Raw genomic sequence first — 13,453 nt, 5'->3', positions numbered from 1 at the left:
AGCATCATCAAAGGAGACCTTTCAGAGTTCTTGGGTGGTAACACGGCATCATGGAAAAAACAAGGGCTTAGAAGTCAGATGGTTCTGATGAACCTGATGACCTCTTGTATTCTCTTCTACTGTAGGTTCTAGAATAAAATGACCTTCATGCCAAGTAAACATGGAATATGGATAGATGTCTTCACAGGGGTCACAAACTCAAACTCTACAGAGACTTGGCAGGAATGCAAATGAGTGGGGGTGACCTACTAGAGACAGAATACGAGATTCATGTTCATCTAGAGGGGGCATCTTTTACTCAGTGTCCTGCTATAAAGGACCCCATGACCCTGCTACAGGTTATTGCTCACTGGAGCTACATAGGTGAGTCCCAGCACTGGGAAGACCCAACTGAGCATCTATGGCACAGAAGCAGCCTACAGTCAGTCCGTGTGTAACCTCTAGTCTATACCACCTGCCTTGTATTACCCAAAGCACAAATCACAATCCTTCTCCTTCTTAGGTTAAAATAGTTACACTTCATTATATAGGAAAGCTCTGTTGCTCAATTTTTTTTTTGGCAGGGGTACTATAGTTTGCTCCAAAGCCATAACAGTGGTGAGTCAGACTCACCTTGGGCAATTACTTTATCCCCCAATCTCCCCAAAGCCTGTCAAATCTATAGATTTGTGACCACCAGCTTCTTTGAACGACTCCTGCTTTCCTTGTGTCTCCTATCCTCACTCTCCCCCAGTCCCCCAAACTCTGCAGTTGTTTTAGAAGAGACTACCTCTCCCCAGCCTCAATTTGGTGGTCTCAGCAGTATCATTAGGAGTGATCATCAAAGCCCAGCTGTCCTAGAGTTCGCCATCTAAACTCCAGCTCCAAATCTGAGAACAGAGGTCTAAGCTTATTTCCTTCAAGCCTATCTTTTAACTTTTTACCTGGTCAGCATTAAATCAGATACTGTGGGGGATAACAGCAACTTGGCACTGAAGGGAAGCTCTCTGACCAAATCCTTGACTGAGGCAGAAACCTATTCTCTGTGTACTGTTTATTCAGGGGGAGAACAGCTCAGATGTGGCTTCAGGTTGGCTCAGGAGTTGTGGCTTTGCCCAGGTTTGCAGCTGAAGACTAGGAAATATAAGGACCTCAAGCCATCTTCCCAAAGTCTTCCAGCAAGTGGTTGACTGGGATATAGGACTTAGAACCTTCCTCGAGGCCAGGCCAGCTCCCTGACCACTAGACCACACAGTCGGTGTTTAACGTGCACTCAGCAAACCTCAAGCTCCAGGCCTGAAGAAACAGATTTTCCAAAAACAGAGCTTTCTTTGTGAACAATTCAGCAAAAATTCTCTTTCCAGCTGTGAGTTGGGATTCATGTTGCAAATGCTGGTGTTAATTAAAAACATCCACCTTCTACAGTTTCAGCACAAGAGAAAAGCACCACGCAGGATGTGTTCCTAAGCACTCTTTCCCAAAGCACTTACAAATATAATTTCATTTATGATGTGAGCCGCTGGGGGTTCTGACAGATATTATCATTTCCAATTCTCAGGCCCAATACAAGAGTTGGGGCCAAGGAGATGGATGTGATGGGTCTAAATTGGCACAGAGCAAAATTAGTATCAGAAGAAGAAACAAGAATACTATTTCTGCCTAGAGCATCAACTAAAGATGTTCAACTTTCTGTGTTAATATCAGGAACGTTACCTAGTTGGGATCAAATAGTTTATCTGTTGAGTCATTAAAAATTTTATTCACGTGGCTCTTAGTCCTTCAGACACGACAAAAAGAGGTATGACAAGGCCAGGGACATTCCAAGAAGGATGACATCATATATTCAATAATTGGGGTATTAGGTTATACTGCCCTATATTCCCGTTATACTTCTCACCTTATTGGGAAATCTTTATCTAAAACGGTCCTGGGCTAGTGAGATCAGCAAGACTGAACTGCATTCCCTCCTGTGCTTGTCTCCGGATGGTTATCTGTCCTGCTTTCACAGGTGACCCACACAGGAAAGAATCGAGCCAAACCCACATTGTTATGAACGAATTTCTTTGTTTTAATCTCACACAGTTTAAAATACAATATGAAATCAGGCTACAGTATATAAAAAACTCTCCAGCAAAATGATGTGCCAGCATCAGCTACTAAAATAAACAAACAAAAAACTCCCCCATAAGAAATTTTTTTGCATTTTTAAAAAAAAACACATAGATACTTACATCGCTACATCTCTAAGCTACCTCAGTTCTGATTTTTAAAAAGCACCTGCTTTTCCTTTTTTCATCTTGCTTTTAAATTTTCAGCTTTTAAAAAATATAAATTATATGAAAATACAAGTTGGAAAATAGTCAAACACAATATAACATCTTTTTCACCCCTATACTTCTCAGCTTAAAAAAAAGTATTCTTAAAAAAAGTTCAATAACTGAGGCAGTATTCCTGATAGAGATAATTTCATTTTAATATATATATTTTATATATGTATATGTATACATATATTTATGGTTCCTTGAAACTTCTTTGGAATGTAGATATGAGTTCAACGCATTTATATAGACCCCAACAGAGAAAGCAGCATGCACAGCATGACAAGAATAGAGAAGGTATAATTTTCACCATGAAGATTAGGCAGGTTAATGCTCTAAAACCCAGAGTGTTCGTCTCCAAAGTGAGGAAAAGCACATCTGATCTTTGAATGCCACCTCTAACCCCACAGCCACAAAACCAGGGCTTGTGTAGGGCAGTCCCTCCCCCTAATGGAGAGGGGAACAAAAGTGACTCTGAATCCTACAGCCAAAACCACTATGGGGTAAGGCATCTCCAGGAAAATAAGGTTTTCACCCAGCTAAACCAGATTTGCCCGTCCTTCCTCTGAAGTTAACATGTGTTTTTAAAAAGCATAAATGCAACAATTCTGCTACATTTCCAGTGTATAAACCACCCACCACTCTTCCTGGGATGGTCTCTGGCCTTTGGACAGGAGAAAAAGCATCTGGCCAGATAGACAAAGCTGTCTTAACTAATACGTTATGTACAAATACTGAAAACGGTGGACCTAGAGAGAAAGGGCATCTTAGCAACAAGCGAGCTGAGGAGCACGAGGAGGCACTTTCTTGTATCTTATCTGCTACAGAATTATTGCAGGAGTTAGACACACTCACGCAGGGGAGTTTTCAGCATAAATTTAATGAGAAAGATTGATGAGTTGAGAAAGTGATGTTATGCCTGGTTGCAAATGGCAAGCAATGACCGACGCCCGGCCTGGGTTCTACTCGCGCCCATTACTGAAACGTGGAAAGACTTAACTAGAAAACTCAGGTATTATCTCAGCTGCAGTTTTGCATGTCTGCAAACATGCACGCACACACACATGCATACGCACACACGCACACACACCTTTGCCAGTGCCCAACAAAGATCACATAATCTAAGAGAAAACAATGTAGTCCAAACAGTTCTGCCTAACACTCCCTGAGCAGCTCCTAAAATATTTCGAGAGCTTCATTAAGGCACCTGCATCCAGAAGAAGATCAAAATACACAGCTGGGCTAATTCTGCCTTTGCTTTCCAAGTGGACGCTCCAATTGATCAGTATGAAGAAACTCATGAATCAGAGAGCTAAGTTCCTGATAATTGAGGGTCTGCAAGAGGACCTGGGAGTAAACAATCCATTTTCTTGAGGATATGCTAGAAGGTAGTTAGTACTTCCAGTTTCTCAGCTAGGGCCCAAGAAGGCTAGCCCTGAGAAGCCCATCTTAAACATTTCTCCACCTCTCTCATTGAAGTCCGTAAAGCCATCCCTCTGTTGTCATCTTTTCAATTGGGCATCTATGTACTGGGGAGGATTCTAACTGTATGAGGCACTTTTCCTCACTAGTTAGATGTTGGTTTCCCCCTCAAAACCCCATTTTCAGATCACCCTTCACAACCAGTAGAAAGATGACTGCTTCAGTTGATTATGTTTGTAGTTAAGCTTTGGGGGAACTAAAAACATATTCAAGTCTCATGGACCACCTTATTTTCTTCACTCAAGCTCCTTTCCTTATGTTTCCTTTGCCTTCAAGTCACTGCTTCTTCAGCAATTATTAACCTTCACCTACCCTGTGCCAAGATAAAAGATATGAGCACGAGGCCCTAATAGCATCCGCACTATTTACTCTGCATCCACAGTCTCACCTGACATCCGACTCGACTAGCTTAAATTCTTCAAAGGAGAGCCTTGCACTTCTCCCCAAAACAGCCAAGCCACATTTTACTTATAGGCAACCTTAATTTCCATTGCTCCTAAAATCCAGTAAGTCTAAATGGCTTCATCAGACATTCTTCAACTCATGTCATGTCTGCAATTACTGTTCACTCATCAATCAGAAAGTTGTACATTTCTGTCTACTGAATAACAGAGTAGGAGGGATGCTGGGGAAAGAAGACATAAAGGAGAAAGTGTAGAGTGTTAGTTTGGAATGACATGCATTCAGGACTTATTTCTTGAGACCTGAGGGGTAATGCCCATGCACACAGCCTTTATTCCAAGTCATACATGTTACAGGCAAAGAACCAATAAAGAACCAAGTCAATCTTCCTCCTTCCATCTCCTTTCCATTTTGTCAACAGAGCTCCTACATTTACTGTGGTCCAAAACCAGGGCTGCAAAATACATTCAGTTCAAAGACTTAATGCTTCTTAGCTCAACGTTAAGTCCAAACCCCGAGAATCCACTAATGACAAATAAGTAGAGGGGGTGATAATTTTTTTAAATTATAGATGAAATTCACATGCACAGTTCCCTTGTACTCAGATCAGCATTATTTTTTCCTTCGTATATAAGTCACATGAATTTGGGATCCCCGATCTCAGTGACAGCACTTTGCGTTTCCAGTGGGGTCTATATAAACAGTTTTCTTTCATTGTGACAGAATCCTCAGCCAGCAAATAAAAACAAACGTGCGTGATACTGCAATACTGAGACCACCTTAGAGCTTAAGACGATTTTTAAGAAAAAAAATACTGGCACAAAATTTAATAAAATAAAATTTAACACAAAAACAGTTTTGGTCCCTCCCCACTGAAGTCCATGTTTGTTTTGAAAGTAGAGTAAAAGTCCTTGGCTTTTAGTGCAGCCCCAAACAAAATATTTTATCCCACCTCCCTCTTTTTTGCCCTCCCAGACCTAAAAACAAGGCAAATTAATTGTCTTTCATGGGTCTCATGACTCATGATGCATCAATTTCTTTTGCTAATAGGTCCATCACTCAAGACACATTCTTTTTATGGATGATTTTAAAAAATGACTGGATACATTTGTTTCCTCCTCCCTTAAGCCAGATTCTTCAAGCTTCTAAGAAGACCCTTCCCTCTCTCCTGATAATTTGCTCAAGAATTTCTTGTCCCACCCACCCCACAGGTCCTGGCTCTCCTTTTCCAACTGCGCACAATTGATTATAGCTGCAGCTCACTTAGCTCCCACCCCTGAATGTAAAAAATGAGTTCTGGAAAATTAAAAATAGAATAACAATTAAAAATTAAGAGTCCGACCGACGTGGTTGTTCTTTGAAATGTCTCAGCAGAGTTTCCCCAACCCCTTTGGTGTCCATCACTCATCGGCATCGGGCTTGACGTCCAGCATGGCATGGAGCTCCTCGGGCGTGTACCCCAGGAGGCTCTGCAGGTCACACACAAAGCGGTACACATAGCGTTTACCCGCTGTCTTGTGGATGATATTTTTGTCATAATAGTAGCGTAGGCCACGGCTCAGTTTCTCATAATTCATCTTAGGTTTATTTTTCCTTTTTCCCCATCTCCTGGCCACCTGAAATTAAAAAATAATAATAATAAATAGGAGGAGGGGTAAAAATCTATCTGATATTTCAAATATACATGTTGATATGCCTACACCCATTCATTCATGGGGACCCATTATGTCAAGCAAGATAGTTACAGATTCATGTACAAAGAAGATATTTTTCTGATCTATCTCTTCTGAATTCCAATATTCAAGAAGTGGGCAAGAATGGCAGTCAAGTTGATTCTTTAAGCTGATGAAAACACAGTGGCCCTGAACCTCTATGTAATAGAGTTAAAGCATTTCACATTGAAAAATAAGAAAAGCAACACCATGGACTCTCCTCTTTCTCCATGTTATAGTAGAATTTTCTTGCTTTGAAAGCATAAAATCTAACGTGAGGGAGTGGAGCAGAGCTGGGCTGCAATCATACCTGCCTTTCACCAACAGGAAGCATTTTTTCTGTACTGGGGCACAGTGTCTTCTCATCTCTGCCAGAACAGAGATGTTTTCTCTCTTGTTCATTATCTTTTATCCTCAGAATTGGTCATGGCACAGAGTAACCACTCAATAAGCATTTGTTGAATAAAAGAATGAATTAATGAACCAATTGTACCAATCTTCCAAGGCCTCCAGAATTGTCTGAGCCCTTTCAGATTCACAGGGAAGGGTCAGGAAGAGTGCTAAGTCCGAGACGGCAACTCCTATTTACGAAGGGTCTACTATGTGCAAGGCATTTTGTGTGCAACATATCAGTTAATCCCAGAAAACAAATGGGCAACGTAGATATTTTCTGTTTTCCAAATGATGAAACTAAGGCTCAGACAGGCTACAGAACTTGCTCAAGTTCACACAAGTAGCAAGTGGCAGATCTGGGATTCAAATCCTAGAATATGTCATCCAGGCCCACACAACCCCTGTCCAGAGTTCTCTCTCATCCTCCCTCAACACAATACTCTCCAGTCACTCCCTTCTTACCTCATCTGGGTCAGAAAGCTTGAATTCCCAGCCATCTCCTGTCCAACTGATGAAAGACTGACAGGATTTATCAGTGAGTAATTCCAGAAGAAACTGCCACAGCTGGATTGGTCCACTGCCTGGAAATACAAGCCAGCACGAATCATTACACCAGATGCTCGGCACCCGCAGAAACTAATCCCGTCACACAGCACGCCCTCTTCCCTCCTCTCTCAGTCCATCAGCCAGGAGAAAAGGAAGGCAACATATAGCACAAATGTTGGAGGAGGTGCTGTGAGCTCAAACAGACCGAACAGTGAAGAACTTCCTACCACAAGAAAAGCATTTAAGACAATAAATCAATTGCCATATTTTGGTTGACTTCAGGGTAAGTCCATTTTCATTGCTATGCAAACTAGAAAGAAAATATTGGATATACCCGCTGAGATATTCTAAGGCAGCATAATCTTTTGTGCCTTCAAAAACTGTCACGTTTTTTGCCTGAAGAAGTAACAAAGGTACTAAACTCAGGAATTTCTCTGCCAGCTCCAATCAGATGTCAAAGCCCATAAGCACTCCTCTGGAGGAGGAGCCTCTGGCCCCTGATTTGCAAGTGAGAAGGACCACTATCCTAGGTTATCTAACAAGGAAATGGAAGTGAGCTGTTCTTCTGGTCCTGATATCCCTCTCTACCACCATCCCATCCTCCCAGGTCACTCACAGGCCAGCACCTACAGTAAGAAAGGAAAGCATTTGTGAGGGATTAACATGCCACCCAGGAAATCCTCAGAGGTCAGGTGAGGACCAGCTCAGAAACTCTTCCTGGGCTTGGTCTATTCTAACTTACACACAGACACACTATTCTCTTGTCTTAGCCATCAGCACTGCCAAGATCTTAGCTCTGGAAGCCCTGGTATTCTCTGACAGTCAACGTATCTTATGCTAAACGATGCATGCCACATAGATTTCCTTTTAGGGTAACTTTCTATTCAGAAATGACAATGCTGCCAGTTATTCCTGTCTAATTTATGGGTGTAGCCACAGAGACAAACATGGGTTCAACAGTCTGTGCGGCTTGTTATATGTCTACACTGTGTCTTATAACACCATCTTGGAAACAATGTGGACAGAGCAGGACTGGGAAAGACCCAGTCTGTGTAGAAGAAGGAAGCCTGGATGCTCGGCCTCACACAGGAAAACCTGACTGTTTAAGGCTCTAACCCTTAACCCAAGTTTCAAATTTATCTTATCGAAAGTGAACAAAGTCAATAGGAAACAAGCTTTTAAGTTCCCTCTCAACCTAAAAAAGAAATGTTCTTATGATCCATAAGGGTAAACTACTTCTATCTTATACTTCTAGAAGGCATGTCTACATGCGTCATTTTGCTTGCTCCTAAAATGCACTCCCCACCCCTCTCGATAAGCAAGCACAAGTGGTCTCACTGTTCTTATCCTCTTGGTGCAGAAAAAGGTGCTCACAAAAGTAATGTGACTTTGCTCCAAGGAACACTTAGAAAACGGTGGTGCTGGGTCTAGTGCTCACGTCTTCAGACTCCAAGCACCAGCGCAACCTGCACAGATGCCTAGGAGGAAACAGCAACTGAGCTGCGTGGCCATGGGACAGCCAGAGGAAGTGCTCCTTCAGCAATAGCTTCCTAGTGGTGGTTTCCAGCGCTCCTCCTCTGCACACCCCAACTAAATATGGAAAATGAAATATATCTACCTCATCCTTCTAAGAATGCATCTTGAGCTCTTTAAAACTCTCTATCTTGCAAGAAATATCTTACACATATTCTAGAGTAAAATGATTCAGTAAATGTCTACAACATAAATTAACATATCCCTGAGGGCTACGCTGGAAGCCCTCCTCTCCTTCTATCCCTTGTTAAAAACCATTTAGTATACTACTCAGACACATCTGCAGGTTTCTTGGGAGTTGAGTCAAGTCACCAGCTACTACTCTCTGCCTGGGCTCATAGGACTAAATGTGATGTTATGTGAGGAATCCATTAAGAAGCCAACTTGATGGGCAAGAGTAAGAAAACAAATCTCTAACAAGAAATGCTATGGAATTTCTGGTGGAAAAAATTAAGAGAAAGCAGCAACAAGAACCCTTGTGACATACCAGATTTCCTGAAGAAGTGAACAATGACTCTACACCCAACAGGACCCCTGAAGAGAGACATATAAAGACAAAGCAACTACCCCAAAACTCTGTTAATGAGCCAGGGAGTCCACAGCCAAGACCACAGACTGTAGACATGAGAGAGAGAGAGAGGTTGCTCTAAGACCTCTGGCAAAGAAACACATGTACAAGAGCTATGATTTATGGTGTACCTACTATACTTTATCACACTGTGTGTGATGCTTTATAGCCATCTCATTTACTTCTCACAGTAACTCCACTGGGTAGATGCTATTGTTATCGTATTTGTTTCCACCACTTTACAGCAGAGGAAACTAACACACTGCGTGGCTATGTGACTTGTCCAAAGCCATTCAGATCAGAAGCAGAGTGGCCGTGACTGGAACCCAGGCAGTTTGACTCCCAAATTCTTCATCTCAACACAACGCTGCCCCTAGACAACACCAACGCAGAGGGTGGCATCTAAACTGCCTGCTTGATTGCAGTGAACCAAAGGATAAAAGAATCTGGCTTTTAAAAAACGTCTTCTCTTCCCCACCTCTCATGGCAGTCCAGGACGCTGGACAGCCAGTGGTTCTCCCGGCCGTCTGACCACTAGCAACCTCAGTGTCCACCTCCACAGGTGACATGTCCAGCCCAATTAGTCAGGTCCCCTTGCGGTAGCTGTTAGGCTATGTTACTTCATTATTTCTCACTCCCACTATTTACCTTAAAATCTCTCTCACACTATTTACCTTAAAATCCCTTTGGGGAGGAAGGGGCTAATATACCAAAGAAAGGGAAGGAAATATCTGGATTTCCTCTACCTGGGCAAGTCCTAGTCCTCGGCAGGGAGCAGCAAGCACATCGCAAGTCCCTGAGAGGAAGGCCCGAGAGCACACCACAGTCTCTTGTCCTTGAGACTGGACGTAGAGAAGGGGACTTCAATTCCTGTAGCTAGAACCAGCTCACAGAGGAAGGAGGAATCTCAGACAGAATTGTCACTGCTGTTGCCCCTGCCAGTGTCATTTTCTGAATTGAAATGTCTGAGTAGAGTCACAGGCTCTATACACCCTGCTTCCGCCATTTCTCTGTGTTTATTTGACCCCTGACGTCTGTGTAGATGGCCAAGGGGCAGGGTGAGTCCTTGTCTCTTCTCCTTGTGAGTTTTCCTTTGTTCACAGGAACGTGAAACCGTGGAATTCGGGAACTGGGGACCCAGGTCCTAGGTGCGGTGCTCTCTAACTCTTTTTTCTATTTACACCAAAGGGAAGAGGGAGGATAAATAGGAAAACCAGATGCCTAAAGAAAGCATAGGAACCGGAATGGTAAGGAGTGTCTCTGATTAGCTTCACAATAGGAAAGTCAAAATAGCGGTGATGTCAGCTTAAGTCTCCTTCTCTCAGTTCTTGAGGAAAAATCCTGCAAGCCCACCCAGGGCTAATGGGAACACACAGTGCCTTCACCCTGGTTTTCCGGAAGTCGCTGCTCCCCTCTCAGAAAGCCCACACTGTGGAACCAAATGAAAAGAAGCCATGATTCCTCCCCAAGATTCCTCCTAGTACCTTTCTGCTGACTCCCACCCTGCCCTTTTGGTTGTGGGGAGCAAGAGAAGAGTAAGGACAAGGATTATTCTCAAAGCCAGAAACTCTGGGTCAGGGCACGAATGCTGGGTTCAGGGTGAGCTTGTCCCCTGGCTGGACTGGCGGATGGCCTAACACAGCAGACTGTCTCCACAGCACTGTGTCACCCTCACCTCAGGGCTGGGAGAGGAAATCAGGGCCACTCGGAAGCTCACCGCTGGGAGGCAGCTCTGGGTTGGAATGCACGCAGGCTACGCTGACCTGCAGCAAACATCCTGGCAACATCTGAGTCTAGGCCCATGGGAAGCTCTTATGCCCCAAACTTGTCGAAACACTGAATGAAGCCAGCACCCCAGTTACAACTCTCCCAGAGGATGTTTCTGTATTGCTTAGTGTAGGTCTGCCCAAATCCTCAGGGCTGCAAGGCTCCATCCCCTGTCCTTGCTCCAACATATCCTAAAACTGTAAAGCCTCTCCCTCCATTCTCCTGTACCCCCTCTCACCCTTGGGCCCAGCACCATCCACCCACCCAACTGGACTGTGGTCTCAGTGACCTCTGTCCCAGGGAGCAGAGAATGGTACTAAGAATAGTGCCAGTCATGGGAAGGGGGAGCTCACATACTAAATGTGACTCACAATGGTGGCCCTGTCTGGGGGCCCCAAGGCAGTCAACGGCGTCCTTCACCATGCTGCCCTGGGGTGTCACACATCAGGAATCCGGTGGCATCACTGGGAAACTATGCTTCTTAAGTCAAAGCTCTGAGCCACAACAACAGAGGGGTCCCTGTTAGAAGGAAGTCTCTCTCCAGAGCAGTGCGGGAGGGAGGGAGGGCGGCCACCACACACACTCACACACCCAACTCCACACCCCCTGCCGTCTGCTCCCTTGCTCTCCCTGACTGGCTGCAGGGGGGCATTTCCTCTGACTGCTTTGTTCTTCTCTGCTTCTGGGTAAGAGGAAAATTCCTAGTACAACACTGACGGCTCTGATTTGGAGAACATGATACAACCTCAGAAGAAGAAATATCAGGTGGGTACCTGGAGGGACTCCGAGCCAGCAGAGCAAATCACATTAAGATGTTTCCCTCCAGAGGGGACCCTGAAGGCACTTCAAATCTAAAGTTACAGTCTCATTTTTCCTCAAAAGGCAAAGCTTTGAGTAAATTTCTATTCATTTTGGTCATATTTTAAGTCCCTTCTCCTTGTCTAGGAACTGGCAGGCCCACCATCTATCTTGATGAGGGTTGGTCATTAAAAGTCCCCTGCTCTCTTGCTCCCTTTGAGTATAAAGAGTGAGCAACTTCAATAAACATATAGCAATGGGCTAAAACAAAATTTTAGTAAGATGCTCTTGATAATAATCTTTTCCATTTGGCAATCCATCACTATCTTTCTTCTTATCTTCTAGGTTTGGGGGTTGCCTGCCCCTGGCAACAAATTCACTTCTAGTGGATGGGGTTCAGGATTGGACTTCAGTTTTTCTTTTTCATTTCAACTGCAAGTTCTCACTCTGTCATCTGTGCCCTAATGCGAGGCTAACATGTAAGAGTTGACTTCATACAGACTGAGGTCAGCACGGGGCAGTCACCCTCTCGGGCAGCCTCCCTTGTGGTTTGCTTATACCAAGACCAAGCCTGATGGTTTGCTCTACATCCATCTCTCTCATCACCAGAATATATGCTTCAAGGGCGGGGACTGTTTTTTCACTGCTGTAATCCAAAGCCTAGAATGATGCCTCTTTGACAAACACCAACAATCAAAATGCCATCTGTTGTTGAATGTCTCCAGTTGTTAGCTCCCTGAGAGCACAGACTCTATCTTATTGATCCCTATTTTCTCAATGCCTGGTATGATCTGACCTCTGACAGGTGCCCAATAAACATTTACTGGATTGTATTACTCAAACAGTCCTCCTCTAAAGAAAGGTATAAGGATTTAAAAAGCTACTCAACTTCTTCTATCTATTAAACTATATTTGGGACCAAACAATATGGGTGACTCCCAGGCTATGTTTCATCAACATGTTCCCCAAAATAAAACCGACCACACCTCCTGTCCTTTGGGGATTCATCTGCTACTTTGAGAAGCTAATCTCTTTAGCTCAACTCTAAAAGTCAAATCAAATACCTCACTGCGGGCAGGACACCACATTTATTTTAACCTATGAAACTCTCATGGTTGGCCACCCTTGCAACAGGGCTGACTCTGCCCTGAGAGCACACATCTGGCAGGTGGTCCTAAAACAGAGGAACGGGCCTGACTAGCCCCTCCCTTCCACCCAGGTGTCTCTACCCACAGCCAAACGAGGATGGCAAAAACAGAACACTCAAATCCAGAAATGACCCATCTGTTCACAAGTGTATTTTCCTTTCATCCTACTGTAGGAGTGCCCATCTCTGAGAGCGGAGTGGGTGACCCCAGAGTCTAAGCGTCAACCTCCTTCTAAATTATCATTCACAGAAGATTCCAAAATCTATTTCCATTAAGTCCTTATGAATGAACTTAAATGACAAATTAAATGGAAAACATTCTCACTGTTTCTTGCTCTCTGGACCAAACAACCTAAGGTGGTACAAAGTCTTCTACCTGAGGATGAATAATTCAAGAGATCATATTGCTGGACTGTTTGGCAATCAAGGCACTGGGAAGATTTTCAAAAGAAAAGGAAGAGTGGGAATGCTTGATATTTTGGCTTGGCTTTATGCTTGTAGGCGCCTTCTCCCACTTCTTCTGAGTTACGCCCTTCTTTTGCTCCCAATCCTGACCCAATCTCATGTCATCTCTAACATGATTCTATAACTAGTCAACAATGCCTTGGTTTAATGAATCACTGCAGAGTCAGTATGTTCTATACATATGTTCCTGTATCAATGGCTAACTCCAGGGCAACAATTGGGGATATAAGTTCTAATAATTCAACTCATAACCACAAAAAGCATTCTAACAGGTGCTTGAAAAACACACTTCATGAATATAATGATGGACAATAACTTCATGAACTTGCATTTACTTACTGCT

General features: G+C 43.6%; 1 protein-coding gene across 4 annotated transcripts in view; it reads right to left on the bottom strand.

Moving 5' to 3' along the window:
* Positions 1 to 2,023: 2,023 nt before the first annotated feature.
* ETS1 (ETS proto-oncogene 1, transcription factor) overlaps positions 2,024 to 13,453 on the bottom strand; it is a 125,849-nt gene continuing 114,419 nt past the window's right edge. For all 4 annotated transcript variants that reach the window (XM_058544823.1, XM_058544825.1, XM_058544824.1 and 1 more), the window contains 2 exons: positions 6,749 to 6,867; positions 2,024 to 5,797 (listed from right to left, as the gene is read on the bottom strand). In XM_058544823.1, the coding sequence (XP_058400806.1) occupies positions 5,582 to 5,797; positions 6,749 to 6,867 (335 nt within the window). In that variant the 3' untranslated portion in view covers positions 2,024 to 5,581. The remainder of the gene's footprint in view (positions 5,798 to 6,748; positions 6,868 to 13,453) is intronic.

This window comes from Diceros bicornis, chromosome 7, assembly GCF_020826845.1.
Source record: "Diceros bicornis minor isolate mBicDic1 chromosome 7, mDicBic1.mat.cur, whole genome shotgun sequence".
Lineage (NCBI taxonomy): Eukaryota > Metazoa > Chordata > Mammalia > Perissodactyla > Rhinocerotidae > Diceros > Diceros bicornis.
Note: the sequence above shows the minus strand (reverse complement) of the source record. Positions and strands in the feature narration are given on the sequence as shown.